The sequence below is a fragment of the Hypanus sabinus genome, chromosome 8, assembly GCF_030144855.1.
Source record: "Hypanus sabinus isolate sHypSab1 chromosome 8, sHypSab1.hap1, whole genome shotgun sequence".
Classification (NCBI taxonomy): domain Eukaryota; kingdom Metazoa; phylum Chordata; class Chondrichthyes; order Myliobatiformes; family Dasyatidae; genus Hypanus; species Hypanus sabinus.
Window position 1 is genome coordinate 148,368,928 of NC_082713.1, and position 2,322 is coordinate 148,371,249.

The 2,322-nt window shown below is 36.4% G+C and overlaps 1 protein-coding gene across 1 annotated transcript; it reads right to left on the bottom strand.

Moving 5' to 3' along the window:
• Window positions 1-601: 601 nt before the first annotated feature.
• Window positions 602-1,834, bottom strand: gpr19 (G protein-coupled receptor 19). The gene has a single exon (XM_059976453.1). It carries the CDS (start codon window positions 1,832-1,834, stop codon window positions 602-604), a length of 1,233 nt encoding a protein of 410 aa, XP_059832436.1.
• Window positions 1,835-2,322: the final 488 nt, after the last annotated feature.

Below are 2,322 nucleotides of genomic sequence, written 5' to 3' on the forward strand. Positions count from 1 at the left end.
GTTATGCAAATAAATATTTTAGTAACTAGACAAAAGTTCTGGGGAGCAAATAAAACAACAGTCATATCATAAGATACTAAACTAAGTGGTGCTGAATGAAAATAGTTATTTAGTAAACACTTTGAATAGTTCCATCAATGTGATGACAATTAATATTGCTTCTCTGGTTATTAATTCATGTATTCGAACACTACATTCTGAAGCAAAATAACATTTACAATCTAATGCATATCCAGGAATAAATGCAAATATGATTAACTTTTATTAATTGGATGTGTCTACACCATCTGGTATTAGTTATACTAAACACACGAAATTCAGTGAGATGCCCAAGATTTAAAAATTCTGCAGAGTATTTTTAATGGCTGAATTATTTGATTTGCTCTTGATGCTGTAAAGTATATTTTATGCAGATGAGATAGTATGAAATACATGGTCTTTTACAAACTATAAATATATTAAATATTTTAATATTCTTTGATAGGAGAATTATTGAAGGAATGATTTTTCAGTTGATTGAATGCCCTTTCTGTTTGTTTTCAATGTAATGTCTGAATTCCATTGTCTCGGTGAAGCCAACAAATAAAGCCTGAACTGTGCTTTATACAAATGTATTTGGAGGATTTGAATTTATAGGCCATGCAAGTTTTTTCTCTCTTGCTTGCCTGTCAAATGTTTCATATATTGTATCTTTAGTAATGGTTTTGGTGGGTGCAGGAATGTCAGTGATGCCAACATAATTCTTTTTTGCCATCCTGGAGCTGGTAGTGATGGTGTATGCATTGCTACGGTAACATTTCATTGACGACATGCAGAACGTCTCCTTCATACCTCGCCTGAAGTTTGCATTGAAAATTGAGTAGAGGCTGGGTTTAGATGCTGAAGAGCTAAAAGACACCAGTGCGATGGATAGAAAGACTGCTGAACATCCTGTGTAATCCAGCTGATCTGGTTGCCAGATTTGAACCACATAAAAAGGAAACCAAGACAATAAGAACATACAGTTTAACATCAAAAACATCTTGATTGTTTTAACCTTTGTTCTTGGTACGATATTCATAGTTCTTCTCACAGTCCTGCCATCTGTACCTATTCTCCAAATATACTTTATGACTTTTTGGTAAAATAGTATGATGAGGACAGATGGAACTAGAAATCCCAGTAAAAAGTGAACAGTACCGTAGATGATACCACTCCAGGATTGGGGTAGGAACAAATTACAGGTACCTCCTTCTGTGCCATAGAAAAACAAAGTTGGAGATACAAATGCAGCATCAAAAATCCAGGATGCTGCAATCATTTTCTTGGCCTTCTCCCTAGACACTTTGAAACTTAAAGGATACACAATAGTATAAAACCTATCCACGCAGATGGAAAGAAGGACATAAATCTGCACTCCAGGAGTGAGATACTGGATGTACCTAACCAACTTGCACATGGCATCTCCTAACAACCATCTCCCCGTTGTAAAGTGCAAAAGGACGAAGGGAGTGCTGGCCACACTGATGAGCAAATCTGCTGAAGCCATAGACACCACAAAATAATTAGTTGTTGATTGTGTCCTTCGACTCCGGTGGATCACAAGGCAGACAAGTGAGTTCCCAAACAATGCAATGAGCCAGATCACGCCAAAAACAAAGCTGACAGCGACAATTTCCCCTGTCGAAAATTCCTGAGATGCGGTGTTATTCATTTCCCTCTGGTCCTGTCCATTCAGTTGTTCTCCACTACCTCCAGATGATATGTTTAATATCTCACTGAAATTGCACAAAGTTTTAGCTGTTGGTATTGTGTTCGAGGATGTCATATTAAGATTTCTTCCAGCGAATACCATTTTCAAGTTTTATCTGGTGACAAAAAGAAATACAAATTAGGATACAATTTATTTGAGTACCTCTGCTTTACATTTGATGTCTTTTGGACAATGGATTTCTAAAGTGATTTCTAAATCATTGTCTTTTGGACAAAGAATTTCTAAATAATAGTAACTGTATATCAACTCCTTCTCAGCATATTAATTCAACATATTACTGACGCATAAATGATGGAGACAAAAACATTGAGTTTCCTGCTAATTTTAACAGTAATTTTTGTAATAGGTGTTTACTTTGCTCTGTAATAAATTTTTGGGGTAGTTTTCATCAAGTCATTGAGCACTAAAGCACAGAAAGAGGGCCTTTGACCCATCCAGTGCATGCAATCCCGACCTTCTGTCTAGTCCCATCTAACTGAACCAAGACCATATCCCTTCAAATCCCTCCCATCCATGTACTTATCCAAAATTCTCTTAAGTGTTGCATCCAACCTGCATTCACTAGCAGC